The 18189-nt window shown below is 33.7% G+C and overlaps 1 protein-coding gene across 3 annotated transcripts; it reads right to left on the bottom strand.

Annotated features, from left to right (window-relative positions):
• Nucleotides 1-242: 242 nt before the first annotated feature.
• LOC101888064 (tyrosine aminotransferase) lies at nucleotides 243-17074 on the bottom strand. Of its 3 annotated transcripts, XM_059127324.1 has the most exons (4): nucleotides 16763-17074; nucleotides 16462-16663; nucleotides 1125-1636; nucleotides 243-1061 (listed from the first exon to the last, which is right to left on the bottom strand). In XM_059127324.1, exons 2-4 carry the CDS (start codon nucleotides 16646-16648, stop codon nucleotides 429-431), a joined length of 1332 nt encoding a protein of 443 aa, XP_058983307.1. In that variant the 5' UTR covers nucleotides 16649-16663; nucleotides 16763-17074; the 3' UTR covers nucleotides 243-428. The 3 variants fall into 3 exon arrangements, with proteins under 3 accessions (XP_058983307.1, XP_005180310.2, XP_005180311.2); XM_005180253.4 differs by having other exon boundaries at nucleotides 16462-17074; XM_005180254.4 differs by lacking the exons at nucleotides 16462-16663; nucleotides 16763-17074 and adding an exon at nucleotides 11109-11295.
• Between the last annotated feature and the right edge of the window lie 1115 nt (nucleotides 17075-18189).

The raw sequence follows: 18189 nt of genomic DNA, 5'->3' as shown, positions 1-18189 counted from the left end.
AAAGGTAAAGTCAAGCAATCATATATTTACAATTTTTTCAAAATAAATCACTTGACAACATCTCATTGTCAAAATTTATATTTACAGATCCATTGTATATATACAAATCAGAGATAGGAACTTTTTTTCTTTGCAGTGCAATTTGACGAAGTAAATTATTATTTTAAATGCTTATTTTAAATGACTTTACCTTCTTAATTTTACCATGACTTTGCCATGAACCACAAACAAAAAAAAAAATGGTTAATTCTCATAACAAAATATTGTTATTTTTATTCATAAATAATAGAATTTAATTCTTAATATGTTAACTACTACAGCTAGTAAAAGTAAATGCATTAAACTTAGTCTATATTGTTTATTTTTAAGAGATTTCAAGCATCGCGTACTAATCCCAGCCATTTACAGACAAAAAATTTCCACTCTCTTTAGTACGGAATTTCTCCAAGTAGATTATTTTCGATTATTGTATTATCCACCTTGTAGTGGACTTCACAGAATTCGGCAATACGAGCACAGGCTTCTTCAATCATCTCTTTGGGAACAGTTAAGACGATACGCACAAAATTGGGATATTCAAAACAGCTGCCAGGCAGACAGAAAACACTTTGTTGATTCACTAACTCCTGAACGAAATGCGTATCATCCTTAAATTCGGGAAATTGTTCGATATTAATTCCTATCATCATATACATGGCGCCGTTGGGCATAATGGGGTTCAAGCCGCGAATCTTCTTGAGCATTCCATATGCTAGATTGGCATTTTCGCTTAGTATATCAATGACGCTGTCGAAATAACTTTGTGGGGTTTTCTCTAAAATATCTGGCAGAGCACCTTGAATCAAAGTATTGGAACCCAAAATTCGACCACACAAACTTCGCAATCCCTTGGCAACTTCAGCTATGCGATTTTCGCGATCATGAATTATCACCCAGCCGGTACGCCAGCCAGGTACAATAAAACGTTTCGTTAAACCACCACACGATAGAACTGGAACATTCTTTGACAGAGAACTGACAGCATAATGTTTGGATCCAGGAAAAACAAAATGTTCATAGACCTAAAAATCAAAAACAAAATTAAATCCATGTTTCTTATTTAGAGATCAACTAACGTATCTTACCTCATCGGCAATAACGGGCAAATAGTATTTCTCACAGATGGCCAAAATATCTTCCAAATGTTTTTTGCTGAAAACACTGCCACAAGGATTGCTGGGGTTGTTAATAACAAGGGCGGCAGTGTTTTCATCAATCAACGATTCCAATTGTTGCAAATCGCATTCCCATTGTTTTTCCGGCAATAGATCGTAGAAACGCACTTGTATGCCCAGACCTTCGGTCAATGTTTGATATAAACAAAAACCTGGACGAGGTATCAAAATATTTTGACCCCTCTCGGCTAAAGCCAAAATCGAATATTCCAATGCCGCTGAACAACCACTGGTTATGCAAATATTCTCGGGTTTTATTTCTTCCGAACTCTGATGGGCACTGTATTTGGCAATAGCTCGGCGAGCAAATTCATGCCCTTGCGTATGAGCGTAACCATTGTATTTACCACTTTCAATGGACTTCAAAACGGCTTTTATGGTCTCATCAGAGGCCTTAAGATTACCAAAAGTCGTGGGATCGCCTGAAAGAAATTAAAAAAAATACAATTAAATGAGTATTACCATAAAAAGAGATATCGAAAATACAGGGTGAGATGAAAAAAACTGCAACCAACTTCAGACTGCTGCCACTCGTCCGACAGCTGTTAAAATTATTCCAGTGACAGCTCAAAAAAAAGTATTTGTGATGGAATTCAAACGTGATAGTGTAATTTCTTTACATTTGGCTGGAAAACCACAAATGTATATCGTTAGAGCACTCCAGCATTTAAATGAGAATAAATCCTTAGTGTCTCGTATTATTGCTCGTTACCGTGATACTGGTACCGTAGCCCGACATCAAGGAAGTGGACGAAAGAAAACAGCTACATCAGCAGAAATGGTTCCAAAAAAGTAAAGAAGCGACTTGATCGAAACCCGCGTCGCAGTGGCCGAAAAATGGCTCGTGAGCTGAACATATCGCAATATTCTATTCGGCAAATATTGAAAAAAGAGCTAGGTGTAAAGCCATTAAAATTCCAAAAAGTTCATGAACTTCCACCGTAACAAAAAGAAAATAGTCTCAAAAGAGCTAAAGAGTTGCTTCGCTTGGCCGAAAGTGATGAACTGCCGAATTTGGTTTTCTCCGATGAGAAAACATCTGTTGTCCAGCAGTTTGTAAACAAACAAAATGATCGTGTTTACATGCTAAAGAGGTCAGCTGAAAATGTGCACCTTCGGTTGACTACCAGAACTCAAGCGCCGGCCATGGTGATGGTGTGGGCCGCCATAACAGCCGATGGTCGCTCTCCGCTCAGAATAAATGCGGAATATTATTGCGAAAATATTCTGGAGGGTGTATTGAAGCCTTTGGCACGCAAACATTTTGGTCGCAGACTTAGGACATTCCAACAGGACTCAGCACCATCGAACTCAGCACGCGCCACCCAAGAATGGTTGCAAAATGAGGTTCCTCCCTTTATTTCCAGCGCACAATGTCCACCAAAATCTTCGGATACCAATCCGATGGACTATTGTGTCTACAGTATTTTGGAAAGCAAGGTTGGCACAAAATAATACCAAAGTGTCGATCACCTCAAGCGCTTATCCGGAAATGGGCCAAAATACCGCAGAGCAACATTCGGACAGTGTGTGACGGTTTCATTGGCCGTTTGAAGGCCATAATTCGTGCCAAAGGTGACCAATTCGAACAAATTTAAACTTATTCTAAAATGTTCATGTTATTTCCGACATTTTTTGTTTTTATTCAAAAAATTTTAAAAAGAATGTAAAAATTATGGCTTTTGACATTGTTGCAGCTTTTTCATCTCACCCTGTATATACACTGATATATTATATATAAAATGAATGAAATAATAATTGGATTCGGTAAAGAGTGTGAAAGTAGAAGAAAAATTAAATTATGTTTACAGTCCTGATATTAACGCACATGGGTTAATAAATCTAGTGAATAAAATTGCTCGTTTAGGGGGATATAAATGCCTCTAAAGATCAGCTGACTGACATTTTATATAATTTGAAACTTGTCTAAACATTTGACGGATTTGAAAATTGTATTTATTAGAAATGGAGTCGATTTAAAATGTCATAAAAAATTGTTCACACTGGATGTAATAAGAGCATATACATTTAGAGAAAATTGAGTATGTAAGTTGGCCGAATGTGTTTTCCAGAAGTCGACGGATGTGCTTTCATTACAGCAAATACCTTCTATGGACAATCTGTGACTCTTAAATGAGTTAATATGTTCCGCCACATAATACATTGTAATAATTTTTAATTAAGGTACAGATTACAATTTTAAGTTTAGCATAACATTTGCATAGATATCTCGAACTACATATTATAAATTCTTAGTGTGTCCATATTTAATAAAACTAAGCAATACAATATGCCATAAAGAAACTTTTTGAAATGACAAAACAGCATATGACATCATATTTTAAATGTAATGCACCAGTAATTACCATTCATGTATTTAATGATTATGATTCACAGTATTGTATGACAATCGGAAGCTATCACGGGTGTTACAAACATTTACATATGTATGCTACCTTATTATTTAATTTACACTCAATATTAAATTACACATAGGTACATGCTATTTCATCAGACAGACTGTTACTAACCAAAAAACATTTTTTAAGGTAAATAACTCATAACATCTTAGAATATGATTATGAAAGGATACTGACGACAAATGTAACTGAGCAAAAAAAAAAAATACAGAAACATTTAAATAAAAGGAAAAAGTTACAAGATGTTTTTAATGTTAGTCAATTAACTGGCCCGCATTCGTAATACATAAAAAAGGTACACCTAAGAACACATTCTATACGAATAATAATTTAACTAAGTAAAAAAACAAGCAAACAACTTTTGAACATGGCACAAGATAAAATGTGCCACAAAAGCTTTTTCGACAAACAACTGTTCATATGAGGAGGCTCGTATTTTGTCAAGTTTTTTTAAGCTTTGTTATCTCAGATAATAGAAGTTTGCTCAGCATTTTACCTAATAACATGGTGAAGAACTTCCTATATAAGCCTTATATTGCATTTATACAATTGAGGATTTATAGATCTAGATAAGATACACCCCTGGGGGGATATAAATGCCGCTCACCTGATGTTTTGTTGCGTATGTAAACAACCAAAAAAGAATACAAACAAATGTCATCTTCAAAAAAAAAACTTCAAATATCAAACAATTCCGGTGAATAATGTCGCTAAAATCATCAAAATACGGAATATAAGTAGGCACCGTTATATGGGAGCTATACGAAGACCTGACCTGCATAGACAGTTTTCTGTCATAGACTTTAGTACCCTTTAGGAACTTCAAATACGAAATATGAAACAATTCCGGTGAATAATGTCACTAATATCATCAAAATACCGAATATAGGGAGGTAACGTTACATGGGGGCTCTACGAAGACGGGGCCTACATAAGTAATTTTTTTCGTAGGCTGTAGTGCCCATTATGAACTCTAAATACAAAACAATTCCGTTGAAAATGTTCTAAAAATCATCAAACGTTGTATGGGGGATATACGATATCTTGAACCGATGTAGCCCATCTTCAAACTTGACCTGCCTGCATACAAAAAACTGATGTGTGCAACATTTTAGCTACCAATTTTATTTCTTTTTGACTCTAGCGTGACTAGAACTTTATACTGATCAAGAAATATATACTTTGTTAAGTCTAAAATTATTATTTCGATGAGTTACAAACGGAATGACGAACTTAATATACCCTCCATACTATCTATGGTGGAGGGCACCAAAATACTGGTATGATTGCCAGTTGTACGCTCACATCAAAGAAAGAATTACAAAATAAACAAGTTAAAAAGCAGTAAGTTCGGCCGGGCCGAACTTTTAATACCCTCCACCATTTGCAACGAATTTGGAAATTTTCAAAAAATAAAATCCTTAAAAAATTCTGTTAAAATTTTAAAAATACCGAATATAGCCGTTATTTTGGGGTCTATACGACGTGGACATACATAGGCATTGTTTGTCATATACCATTACCATATTCAAATTCGAAACTTGAAATAAACGGTGAATAATGTAGCTAAAATCATCAAAATACCGAATATAGGGAGGTACCGTTATATGGGGGCTATACGAAGACCTGGACCCGCACAGACAATTTTCTGTCACAGACTGTAGTTCCCATAACGAACTTCAAATACCAATTTTAAAACAATTCCGGTGAATAATGTCGCTAAAATCATCAAAATACCGAATATAGGGAGGTACCGTTATATGGGGGCTATATGAAGACGTGGACCTGCACAGTCAATTTTCTGTCTTAGGGTGTAGTATCCATTTTGAACTTCAAATACCAAATTTGAAACAATTCCCGTGAATAATGTCGCTAAAATCATCAAAATACCGAACATCGGGAGGTACCGTTATATGGGGGCTATACGAAGACGGGGCCTACATAAGTAATTTTTTTCGTAGGCTGTAGTGCCCATTATGAACTCTAAATACGAAACAATTCCGTTGAAAATGTACTCAAAATTATCAAAATACCGAATATCGGGGAAAACGTTGTATGGGGAAATATGATATCTTGAACCGATGTAGCCCATCTTCAAACTTGACCTGCTTGCATACAAAAAACTGATATGTGTAAAATTTTAGCTACCAATTTTATTTCTTTTTGACTCTAGCGTGACTAGAACTTTACACTGATCAAGAAATATATACTTTGTTAAGTCTAAAATTATTATTTCGATGAGTTACGAACGGAATGACGAACTTAATATATCCTCCATACTATCTATGGTGGAGGGTATACAAATGAAGGGCACCAAAATACTGGTATGATTGCCATTTGTACGCTCATATCAAAGAAAGAATTACAAAATAAAAAAATTGACAATGAACAACTCATAGAGTGTTTATTTTCATCGAAAATAAAGTTGGAAAAGAATCAAAAGATTTCGCATTTCAAGAGTTAATGTTAGAAGTCTGGTCCGACTCATGTTTTTCGAATGTGAAAAACAAAATACATATTTGTCCAACGATATGGTATTAGGTGTGTCTGGTTACCCTAAAATTTGTAACAATTGTTACAAATTGTTACTGGAAGTCGTCTGTTAACCCAAAAGTTCTGCAAAAGAGAGCGGTTGGAGAGAGAAATTTTGACAGTTCTTTCAGTGAGAGTTTGCAAATTCTTTCTGGAAAAATTTCTTCTTGCAATCACTTGCAACTCTTCTTCTTCTCATTCATCGACATTCAATCAGATGTTTTCTATTGTTTGTTTATTTATTTTTGTGCTTTCAATTTGAAATTTTTTTTTTTGGAATTAGCAAGACTAATAGTTTTTGGAGAAAAACTTTACAAAATGTGAAAAACGAAAATGTTAATATGTAATAAGAAAATAAAAGACTATTTCCAACATTTTTATTTAAAAAAATTGTAAAATTAGTATTGCTTCCTTTGTTTTAATTCTCTATATGGGGGACAAATTGGTTTGTTTTGATTTGATCAGCTGATTAGTTGCAAGCTTCTGCAGGAATACCGTCTGTTTACTTTTCGCATTTTCCTTGCAAAAGAGAATAAAACTACCTTACTCTCTCAGAAAGATGTTGCTGGACAATTCCTGCAGGAAAAGTAACCAGACACACCTATTGTAACAATCAATGTTCCCATTCATAAAGATTTTGGTATCGATGGAGTAAATGCCTTCATTACACTCAAAAGTTATGACAGCTTCTCTCTGATTGGTTAAATTCCGGAGGTGTGTGCGTGCGAGCGACCGCTGTTGCTGTAATTAAATGTTGAGTGTAGTCCACATTAAACGACCAACAAAAATGCCGTTGACTTTGCACAGTTACTTACTGTTGTTGTTTGTTGGCAAAAAATAAAAATGGCGCTAGTGTAGCACTTGACCAAAGTCATAACAATGTCATTGACAAAATTTCTTAAATATTTGCTAACTCTGTGCAAAATAACCAAGAAAACAAGCAATTTAAAATTGGAAAAATTTACATTTTATTTAATATTCAACTTTTTTACTGCTCTGATTGGATCAACGTTGATTAAATTTTGTCCTCTTCTCATTAAGAGGCATTTAAAAACCACGATACTAAATCGTGTTTGGTGACATTAAGTACCGAGGAGATCGAACCAAAACTATGTTTCTTAGTGACTTTTCTTCTTGATATGTATGCCACGCGCTTGTCTCGTCTTGTTTTACTACCAACTATTTTTATTTTTTCGTCTTATTAACTATGCATAATAGATACATAAAGTTATTTTTCGTTTTTTTTTTATTTTTATGACTTTTATTTAAAACAGAAAGAGTGTGGCGTGTTTGTTGTACTCGTTGTAGTAGCTGTAGCTTACTGCTACCACCTGTGCTCGCATTTATTTATTCATTCGAAAATCAGGTATAAATGCAAATAATCTGATTGGAACGCATTTTTGTTGTTATATCTGTGGGGCCGGTCTCTTTTGATTTAATTTCGCTACTTAGATTTGAAATGGAATATTCCAGGCTCTGTGTGTAAGTCAGGCTTTTTATTTTATTGTAGAATTTTGTTTTTATTTTCTTGAAAGTTTCCTGAAAACCAGTGGAATATCTACATACTTTCATTCATGTATACAGCTTGTCTTGTATATGAATTTGTTTTTGTTTGTTTAAATACTTATTTTTGGATCATTTGAGAACGTGTTTTGTTATTTTTATACACAAATTGTATCATATTTAAAAATAGAAAGCTTCATTTGATATTTTTATTAATTTTACTCCAATTTTTTATTTATCTTTAATGTGTTCAATTTAGATTTGCTCTAGGCAACAAGAGTCTCATACTTATAGTATGGAAGACTTTAAACGTTGTTCAAAATGACTGGAAAACAATCATAAAGCTTTTTTTATTGAAATACTGATTTTATATACTCATTCTCAGTAGAGCATTATATTTAGCCGATCACATGGCACAATTATAGAAGGTAGAACAAACCTAATTCCTAAATACAACTTTTTTCCTTTGGTGCCTGTATTTTATCAAAACATATATACGTTTTGTGGAGAAGCTGTTTTCTGTCAGATTGTTGTTCCATAACTTTTTGCAACATAAGCAAATTCTCTCAGCAGAAGTTACAGAGTAATTTCTACTCGAAAAATTGTCGTGAACACCTATTGCTTGCCAAGCTGATTGATTGCTAAAAGAAGTTTATGCGGCAAGTAACACCAGTAACAATTTCCCAGAATTCTTTCAACATCAAAACATACCTACTAATGCATATAGTTTATATTAATGGAAAGAAATAAGACGCTTTGCTGGAATAAGCACTATTGGGATAAGAGGCCAAACTGGCCAAATGGTTGAACTTTCTTTTTGTCCTAGCTGCAGCAAAGTTGTACTTTGAAGCTAAATTCATTATTTTTCCATGGTTTGTTCGAAAGGTAAGTACAAAAAAGGAGGTGAAATAAAGCTACCTCCTAAATACATTTTTATACCCTACACCACATAGTGTGGAAATACATAAAGCGCATGTTTGGCTAGCTTAAGTCATCGGCTGGCTTATTCGTTGATGAACAAAGGAGTTTTAGGTTGACTTAGTTCGATTTTGGCCCTAAGCTCCTTTGTTCATTTCCGAAGAAGCCAGCCAGACAAGAGTTTTATGTATTCCCACCTTAAGGGTATTATGTCTTTGTGCATTTGTTTGTAACATGGAGAAGGAAGCGATATAGACTCATAGTTACTTTTGAGGATCTTCATAGAATCACTTTCTGAGTCGATATATACATGTCACATGCGTAATATGCACTCTACAATAATGATTTTTCCGGTATATCTATTGCAACAATAATTAATATTTAATACAATTCTTATTGAAGTCATATCATGCACTATACGGCAATGTTATTTGATACTAGAGGCACAAAAGCCTCCGTCAAATTTGTTGAAATCGATTCAGAGTTGGATATAGTTCCCAATTTTGTGACTACTCTAAATGCAGGATACGCATTCAAATAAGGTTCATAGTTGGTATGATCTACGAATAATGGTGTATTGCATGGCTCAATAAGAAAGGTTGCTTAACTTCAAGGAAACTAGAAAATGCAACTCTGTATCGGAGTCTTATTGTGTCAAATAGACTTTTAAATATGCAACAGTTGGTCTTGTTTATTTTTAATTTATTTTTACAAAATTCTTATATTCAGGAAAACCCGCGAAGCAAGAATGGAATTTCGGGGTTATTCTACAGGGTTGAATCTAAAATTGTAGGTCAATACAGTTTTATCACAAAATTGTACAATTTGTTACCCATTTACGTCGAAAATTTGCATTTATTTTGCAAACAAATTTGAAATAATTTCAAATTATTGTATTTTTTATTCAAAACAATACACACACATACACAAAATGTGTATATATTTTGACAGAATAAGGTCACCAAGAGAAAAAAAATTGTATTTAATGGGTAGCTTTGTTCTACCTTCCGTTATTTTGCCATGGTGTATTGTATCATATAGTCGGCCCCGCCCGACTTTTGGCCTTTCCTTATAGGTTTTATTTATTTTGGTGCTTCTATTCTGTCAGAAAATAGGCACCGTTTTTTATATGTGTATGTACCCTTTTGAATAACAAAGAAAATAATTTGATATTATTCACATTCATTTGCAAGATTGGTATAACCCCAACATGCTATTCATTATTTTTAGGTTTTCCCAATAAAGGAATTTTGTGAAAAAATTGTAAAATAAACAAAAGCAACAATTGCATGCTTTGAAAGTCTATTTAACCAGGGGTGCTCAAAACCGTGTTCTAGAACATGAAGAGAAAAAAGAGATAATTTAAGAGAAAATTAAAATTCTGTTTTTCTTTATATTTTACTGTTCTATTTAATTGTTTTTAAACACGAATGTTTGCCAAAATAGTTTATAAAGCAAATGGATAAAAAATCTTTGTATAAATAATGACTTAACACTGTTTTGTTCTTGATTTAAATAAGCAAAGAGAAATTTGACTGAAAACAGATATTTCTTTTTGAGCACCCCTGATTTAACACAATAGGTCTGCCATTGCAATTTCTCTCTGAGAGAGTAAGGTAGCTTTATTCTCCAAGCAATCACCTGATTTATCAAAATAATACAATTTGTCCACTATAAAAAAACAAAGTATGCAAAAAATGCGTATTTTGTTAAAGATAACAAAGAAAATGAGTCAGAAATGAAGGAATTTCCCATTAGGCAACATTGTTCTCCAAAAAAAAAAAAAAAACTAAACAAATAGACTTGCGCCTTCTGAATTAAAAATGTTCAACAATGGCTTAGTAATAATCACAGGATAATCCAACAGATGATTTAGAAGAAAAGTTGCAGGTACAGGAAGAAATTTGTCCGGAAAGGATTTGCAAAGTCTTAGTAAATTAACTGACAAAATTTCTCTATCTCATCGCAATCTTTTGTGTTAACAGATGACTTTCAGTAAGAATTTGCAAAAATGGTTACAAATTTTAGGGTAGCCGACAAATTAATAGGACTCTGGAATATATTTGCATGTTTACATTGCAGTTTTTTGTCGGGTTAACCTTCTTTATAAGGATGTTTTTAAGCATTTGCAATGGAATCGGCAATTTAAATTCACTGGGCTTACAAAACCCTGTAATGAAAAGGTAAGGTAGAGCTACCAGTGGAATACAATTTTTTTTCTAAGTGTGCTCGACTTCTGTCAATTCCGGGCGCGAATCACAGATATTAACAAGTTTTGCATGGAATTGAAAGATAGAACAGTTTAGATCATATTTTTGAAAGAAAATCTAATCATTAATCTTTCGCGTAATTTAACTCATTCAATAAATGGGACAAATGTTGAATATTTCAACACAACTTGTTGCATTTAATTTTGAACATTTCTGACAGGAGGCATGCATAACCTCAAAACTGTATTTCTATAGTTTTGTGAAGGTTCTACCTCATTATTATATCATGGAAATTACCATCACATACTCACCCACTGACAAGGATATCAAAAATTTATCTGGATTGGTAATGAGTTTCGCTTGCCAGATACTTCGTATAGTATTTTTAGACCCTAATGCATATTTCGAACATTTTATATTCCACATTTTCCGTTTTGATTGATTTACGCACGTAGGGGAACTATTATTCAACATTTTCACTTAATTATCAATTTACGGATTAAGCACACGCATGAACCTTTTCAAAAGAAGACTGTACGAGTCAAGCTATTTTTTGGTATTTTTATATTTTTTTCCTTATCATTTCTTCATGCTGGTATTAAAAGAAGAATTTTATTTCTTTAACAGCTTAATTGCTGAGAATTGCTCTATCTTTAAGTGGAGGGGTAAATATTGTCAACATTTTATGCATGTTGATATGCGTTAGGGATTTATGAATGTTAATAGTTTTATGAATGATGCTTCACTAAAAATAAAAACATACCCAACCTGTGACGTAGTCAGGTTACTATTAGGAGTGTTCATTTACTCTATAAGTTGTACAAATTTTTAATGAAATTTTTAAGTTTATCTAAAAGTCCAGTAAGTGCGAAATTAGAGAGACATTTGAGTTACTGAGAGTTTGCAAATTCTTACTGGGAAGATTTTGTAAACAAACAAACAAATTTAACAAATCTATATATTGCGAAAAAATCTTATACAAATTATTAACAACAATAGATAAGGAAAACGTAAGTAAAGATAAAAAATAAATAATTTAACAGCAGATGATGAGCTTTTTGTTTTTTTAGGTGTCAAATCCAGCTAAAAAATTGTGGATCCGTGGAACACCATTATCAATGCCTATATCAATTGGAGTTGTAGGAATAATAGATAATATTGGCCGACGATATCTTTGTTTTCCGGATGAGCAAACTAAGTCAAGTTTTCTTTTATTATCCAATATTTTTGTAATGAAAATGTAAAATATACATCAAGATATTTCTGCTGTTAACATTTGCGCCAAAGTTGTTTCGATGGATCAGGTACAAATATTTTGCAGGATGCTGTTCGTTTGCTTTTTGTAATTTTTTTTCTTGAGAGAGAAAACATCTTGTTTTTTCAGTAAATTATTATCAAGTAAATGTTACTGGAAAAGTAGACGAACCAACCTATTTTAAATGTATAAGACGCTTGTGCAGTTATCTGAGTTGATGAATGCATATGAAACTGGAAAAATCGAATTTTTTAATCTAAAATCAAAAAACGAAAGTGTTTGAATTATTGAATTATGCAATTTATTAATAATAGCATTTTCCTCAAATATTTATGAATGAGTTAATCGGTTTACTTGCAATTACGAATACATTGTAATTCCATGGATAATACTTATCGTTCCTCGCTGAAAGACGAAACAATTAAACTATTTGTTTTTTGAAATACATACCGCCTGATGTAATGTAACGCTTCACTTAGTTATAGGTGTTTTATTTAACCCTATTCATTGGAACACATGCTACATACATGTATGTATTTAAAATACAAGAATGTAAACATTTTTGCGACGATAACCGAATTCCCTTCATGGCATCCAAAGAAATTGCAAAAATAGATAATAGATTCTTGCAGGTTTTGGAACATAACAATATATACCGGGTGAGATAAAAAACTGCAACTTATTTCAGAATGCTGTTATGGACAAAGCCATAGCTGTTAAAATTATTTCAGTGACAGCTCATTATATTGTTTACAGGCGTACAATAGCATTTTGGTAAGAATTTTCCAAAAAAAAGTTATTCGTGAAGGAATTCAAGCGTGATAGTGTGATTTCTTAATATTTGGGTGGAAAACCACAAGTGGCTATCGTTAGAGCACTCCAGCATTAAAATATGAATAAATCTTTTGTTTCTCGTACCATCGCTCGTTACCGTGACACTGGTAGCGTAGCCCGACGTCAAGGAAGTGGACGGAAGAAATCAGAAACATCAGCAGAAATGGTTCGAAAAGTAAATAAGCGACTTGATCGAAACCCGCGTCGCAGTGGCCGAAAATGGCTCAATATTTCATTCGGCAAAGCCATTGAAATTCCAAAAAGTGCAAAAAGAAGCTGCACCGCAACAGAAAGAAAATAGACTCAAAAGAGTCTATTCGCTTGGCCGAAAGTGGTGAACTGCCGAATTTGGTTTTCTCCGATGAGAAAACACTCGTTGTCTAGCAGTTTGCAAACAAAAAAATGATCGTGTTTACTTGTCATAGAGGTCAACTGAAAATGTGCACCTTCGGTTGGCCACCAGAACTCAAGCGCCGGCCATGGTAAAAATGTGGGCCGCCATAACAGCCGATGGTCGCTCTCCGCTCGTATTAATCGACCGTGGCACCAGAATAAATGCGAAAATATTGAGTGAGTTTTTTATCTCACCCTTTACATATACCGCAAGTGACATATTTACAATCAGAATAATTCTGTAGATAGAGAAAAAAGAGCCATTTGCTGACCCACTCGAGGTTAACATTTTCGACCAGAATAATCTTTGTATTGTTATCAGTAATCTATATATATATAAACTGACTGACTGGCTGAGAGTTAAACGCCAGACGAAACAGCTGAAGTTAGAATATTGAAACTTTGCACGAGGGTCAGTCTTGGTGCGTAGAAGTTTTTGGAAATTCGTGCTTAAAATGGAACGAAAATTACTAAAATGTACTTAAAAAAATTAATACACAATTGTACGAAAAGTACTAATTTTGTACCACTTTTGGCGTCTAGGATGGGCATATGCAAATGAGTACTGAAATTGTACAAAAAGTACTACAAATTTAACACTGAATTTGATATTGACCTCTGTTTGTATCTAGTGTTGATATCTGGTGGTGGTTTTGCAAATGTGTACTATAATTGTTCGAAGCATACTAAATGGCACTAATTTTGGGCCACTGTTTGTGCCTCGCATGGAAAGATGTAGATTGTTTCGGATGTGCATACTAAATGTTACTTATTTCGGTATTGGGTGAAGGGATAGAATTGTAGGGTTTACATATGGAAATAGTTATGGACAGAAACATGGATGTGGTGCAATGATTTTACCAATAACCTCCACGGTACACTTCAAACTGAAAATTTTGAAGACTTCTTGGTGATATATAAATCTTTGGTGATATCTAAAAATCTAAAAATTTAGTACGATGTGTTAAGTTTTGATATAAATATTTTGTCAAACTGAACAAATTGTGCATTTTGAGTACTAAAAAGTCCTATCAGGAACTGTCTTCTTCGTTTTTTTTTTAACTGAACAACAATATCTTTAATATTGCTATTCATGATACCACCCATAAATAACAAGTAAAAAAGCTGTAAGTTCGGCCGGGCCGAACTTTTAATACCCTCCACCATTTGGTACAAATTTGGCAATTTCCAAAAAATAAAACCCGTTAAAAATTTTGTTAAAATCTTAAAAATACCGAATGTTTATACGACGACGTGGGCCTGCATAGGCAACTTTTGTCATAAATTATTACAATATTTAAATGCGAAACTTGAAGAAAAATCTGTTTGTAATGTAGCTAAAATCGTCAAAATACCGAATATGGGGGGTACCGTTATATGGGGGCTATACGAAGACGTGGACTTGCACAGACAATTTTCTGGCATGGGCTGAAGTATCCATTACGAACTTCACATACGAAATTTGAAACAATCCCCTTAAATAACGTCGCTAAAATCATTAAAATACCGAATATCAGGGGGGTACCGTTATATGGGGGCTATATGAAGACGTCGACCTACATGACCCATTTTCTGTTTTATGCTGCAGTATCTATTACGAACTTCAAATACCAAATTTGGAACAATTCCGCTAAATAATGTCGCTAAAATCATCAAAATACCGAATATCGGGGGTTACGGTATATGGGGGCTATATGAAGACGTGGACCTACATGGCTCATTTTTTGACTTAGGATGTAGTATCCATTACGAACTTCAAATACCAAATTTGAAACGATTCCGGTAAACAATGTCGCTAAAATCATCAAAAAACCGAATATCGGGGGGTACCGTTATATGGGGCCTACAGGAAGACGTGGACCTGCAGAGATAATTTTCTGTCTTACGCTGTAGTATCCATTACGAACTTCAAATGCCAAATTTGAAATAATTCCGGTGAATAATGTCGCTAAAATCATCAAAATACCGAATATCGGGAGGTACCGTTATATGGGGGCTATATGATAACTTGGACCTACATGGCCCATTTACGAACTTAACCTGCCTACTGGGAAAAAATACATGTGTGCAAAATTTTTGCCTTCTATCTCAATTTGTTCGAAAGATAGCGTGATTACAGCAGACAGACAGACAGACAGACAGACGGACAGACAGACAGACACACAGACAGACAGACGGACATGGCTAAATCGTCTTAGAATTTTACGCTGATCAAGAATATATATACTTTGTTGGGTCTGACATGAATATTTCGAGGAGTTACAAACGGAATGACAAAATTAATATACCCTCCATAGTATATTTGATGTCGAAGTAGCCTGCCGGGTCGTTCAAAAAATGGCCATAGAGACGTAGGTTGACCATAAAATGTCCCTAACGAAATGCCCCCGGCGAAAGAATACCGAATTTTTCCCTCCGGAAGACAAAAGATGTTGGAAACTAGTTTATAAATAGCTTGCTATGTATAGAAAAAAATACCTTCTCAGTAGCTTACTAGGACTTGCAACGCATTATGAAATGTTGAATGCGTATGTGTGACATTGTTTGCAGAACTCAAAAATTTATTTATTAATAACCAGTTATCTCTTTTTAATAATTTATTTTATATCCTCCAAGTATTTTTTGGCTTTCGTTAAGAAAATCGAGAAAAAGAAAAACTGGTTTGAGTTGTTTATTTCATAATTGCGTAAAAAATTGTGTCAAGTAAATTTTCAAAAAAAAAAAAAAATCCATTTCATAGTATTATTAACCCTTTGACATGCATTCGTTTATGCCAAGGAGGAACTGTTCGGGGAATAGATAAATTGAAATAAAAAGTAATTAGATTCCGAACTTTTCTTCGAAGACGGGCACGTGGGTGATAAATGGAATATTCCCCAAGAAGTACTAAATATTTAACATAGTTTTGTTCAGATTCGATATATTCTATTTTGAATCTAAAATTTGCTCTGAAAACAAACAAGAATCAACTATATTTTTGAAGTTTTTACCATTTTATTCTTTGAAAATTTTGCCATTGGAACACACACACACGGTTTTTTTTTCATTTTTTAAGGGTTAAATAACACACTTGGCAAATAAAAAAAAATCACTTTTAAAATCCAAATAAAGCACTCAAAAATTTTCCACGCTAAAACAAATAAAACAGAGAACTGTAACTGCAGAAGAAATCACTCGCTTACCAATTGTCAAGGGTATCATTGGTTTGTCTGGATTCGGAGAAATTTTCAATGATTCCACAATAATGCGAATACGATTTATGGTGTCTTTAGCCAAAGTCGAGGTTTTCAGATTCCATGATGTACGTCCTTTATTTGTGTGAGCGGGACTAGATGCGTTGATGTTATTTTCCAAACCAGTTGTAAGCATTATCACGTAAATTTACTATTTTTAAGGTGGAGTTTTTTTTTAAACAAATAAATAATTTCAATATTTAATCGCTGTTTCCTGTTCAGTTTCAATAAAGGACAAGAAAATCCTTACGACTTATTCAGAATACTATATCACAATTTATCACTTTTCTTTAGAAATGTTTACAGCACGCGGAGTATTGTATAGGAAAATGAATCAAATGAATTTAAAATTGGTATCTTGACTATCATTCCAAACGAGCATTTGCAAGGAAGTTTATTTTGCGTTAGATTGTTTCAAATGTCAAGTAATTTTCGATAATCACTTTTCAATATTTTGTTTTTAATCCATTCACAGCCGACACAGAAATGTCCGTTGGTAGCAGGTATTTGCTTTTTGTATAACTCTTTGAAATCTAAGTTGAGCGTAAACTGTTCCACAGCAGTGATCTGAATGAGCTTTTATCGGTTTTTTTTCGATACAAGTGAAATGGCTTGAACGAGCGGTCAGTTAAGCGTCGACGCCAACGTCGACAGCATCAATGTCATCAATAGAGATGTTCGGTGTATAAAGACCAGGTAAACTGGGCAAAAATGGGAAATACCCGGTTATTTACCAAAATGCTGGGAATAAACAATTTTTGTTCTTTGTCATGGCAGACTTAACAAGGTAATCTCTTTATATTGGAACTCATCTATCATTCTCAAATAATCATTCTCAAAATTTGTAATGTGTAGAAGAACAATTTCTATATATGTTAAAGTTTTTATAGCCGCCATACATACAGTATTTGGATGATTTATGGCCCTTTGAGTCAGATTATAGTCTATTTAGGTTCACGTTTTTCGATAGAACTCATATAACAGTACCTTCTGATGATTCCATCTACATTTTCTAACGGATTTGTTGACAATTTGGTTCTTTCTCCAGTGGCAGGTTCACGATTTCCTCTAGCCCCCATATTTCGGTACTTTTCGATATTCGGTATTCTGATGATTTTAGCCTCATTTTTAATGGGTGATTGTTTAAAATTCAGTATGTAGAGTGCGAAATTGGTTCTGTCTTCTGTGGTAAAACACTGCTCGAATAGGTTTATTATTTCTTATATCGCTTATAAAGCGGCACCTCAACCATGGTGGAACTAAGAAGGAAAAAGTTATGCAATCATATGTTTATAATTTTTTTAAATGTATACATTCGACAAAATCTCCTTGTCAAAAATCTATATTCATAAATCCATTGTATATACACAAAATCAGAGATGGGAACTGTTTTTTATGCATTGAATTTTGACAAGGTAAATTACAGAAAATGCAGAGCTGGGAATGCTACTTTGAAATAAGGTTACATTTATTTATTTGTATCATGTATTCAACGATCCAAATTATGTTCGCGATCTATTACATTATTTTACAATTCGTTTTATAGTATATGGATGCCGGGAATTTCACACCATATACAATATAAAAAGGTGGACCTATAGTGACCAATTTTTGTATGCGTATTTCTAATTCTTTAAGAAGATAACCTCATTTAAAATGAAAAATTCCAGCTTTGCA

This window comes from Musca domestica, unplaced genomic scaffold (assembly GCF_030504385.1).
Source record: "Musca domestica strain aabys unplaced genomic scaffold, Musca_domestica.polishedcontigs.V.1.1 44, whole genome shotgun sequence".
Taxonomy (NCBI): Eukaryota; Metazoa; Arthropoda; class Insecta; order Diptera; family Muscidae; genus Musca; species Musca domestica.
The sequence above is the reverse complement of the archived record's forward strand: the minus strand, read 5'-3'. Positions and strand labels throughout refer to the sequence as shown.

Bases quoted from the DNA above. Each gene is read 5' to 3' on its own strand.
- LOC101888064 (XM_005180253.4), bottom strand. From the start codon at position 16,648: ATGCTTACAACTGGTTTGGAAAATAACATCAACGCATCTAGTCCCGCT. The intron at 1,637-16,461 runs GTAAGCGAGTGA...AATTTCTTTCAG, and splicing joins AATGATACCCTTGACAATTG to GCGATCCCACGACTTTTGGT. The intron at 1,062-1,124 runs GTAAGATACGTT...TTTGATTTTTAG, and splicing joins TGCCCGTTATTGCCGATGAG to GTCTATGAACATTTTGTTTT.